Raw genomic sequence first — 1,090 nt, forward strand, 5'->3', positions numbered from 1 at the left:
TCCAAAATCCAACTTCTGTGTCGGCCTTCAGAATAACGTCATCCCCGAGGCACTAAAGTCATAACCCAAAATAGTAGAACAAGCAGAGCAGTTACGGTTTGGGATGTTAAGACAACATACATTCGCAATACTCATTTCCTTCACTCAATTCGATTAACTTAATTGAGCTTCTAAACTGATTCCTGTTGCATTTCCTTAGTTTCAGTAATAAACTGACATTGGATATTTTTTAAATCAATTTTTGCATTTAAAAATTTGCCTCAAAGCCATTGTTTAAAGATCTCCCACAAGTAAAACAATAAAAAAAAAAAATTGAAGAAAAACAGTCAGCTTTTTTTTTAAATTTGAAATTTACCAAAAATATTTTTAAAGAAAAACATTCAGCAAAATTTGAAAAAAAAAGCCAAAATATTTTTCCTAAAAATTCAGAAAAAATATTAAAGAACAAAAAATGTGGCTTTTTTTCTTTGTCTTTTTAAAAATTACCAAAACTTTATAAAAAAAAAAAGACCACCAGCTCATTTCCTTTATAAATCTGCAATTAAAAATAACCAATAAGGAGTGTCCATGGTTGGCTCAGGTGGTCTTTACAATTTGCCTCAAAATCATGCAGATGTGAATAAACCCTGAATAATAATTTAATAATAATTCAGTCTGACATCTGCTCTCTATCTCAAGCTCCACATCTGGCGCCCAAACCCACTGGAGCTCCTCCAGATCCAAACCCAGTTCCTCCCAAACCTACAGCTGCTGCCCCGGCCACGGCCCCCAAACCTTCAGGACCAGCAGTGGGTCCGACTCCGAACATCAAACCACTAACACCGACCCTGGCTCCAGCTCCAGCTCCATCCCCGGCTCCGGCCCTGGTTCCTGCTCCGGCCCCGGCTCCGGCCCCGGCTCCAGTTCCAACTCCGGCCCCGGCCCTGGCCCTGGCTCCAGTTCTGGCTCCGACCCCGGCCCCGACCCCGGCTCCGGCTCCGGCTCCGGCTCCGGCTCCGGCTCCGGCTCTGAGGAAAGGCCCTGCGATCCCGACCAAACCAGAGACCACCATCACCGCTAACCCAAACTCCTCAGACCCTCCTCTCCCTCC

At 44.2% G+C, this 1,090-nt stretch overlaps 1 protein-coding gene across 1 annotated transcript; it reads left to right on the forward strand.

Moving 5' to 3' along the window:
• Positions 1-658: 658 nt before the first annotated feature.
• Positions 659-1,084, forward strand: LOC121940369 (sperm-associated antigen 8-like; the record flags this gene model as incomplete). The annotated part of the gene is made up of 1 exon (XM_042483154.1): positions 659-1,084. A coding segment is annotated over one exon (402 nt), but the record flags the coding sequence as incomplete, so codon positions are not given.
• Between the last annotated feature and the right edge of the window lie 6 nt (positions 1,085-1,090).

This window comes from Plectropomus leopardus, unplaced genomic scaffold (assembly GCF_008729295.1).
Source record: "Plectropomus leopardus isolate mb unplaced genomic scaffold, YSFRI_Pleo_2.0 unplaced_scaffold8508, whole genome shotgun sequence".
NCBI classification, from domain to species: domain Eukaryota; kingdom Metazoa; phylum Chordata; class Actinopteri; order Perciformes; family Serranidae; genus Plectropomus; species Plectropomus leopardus.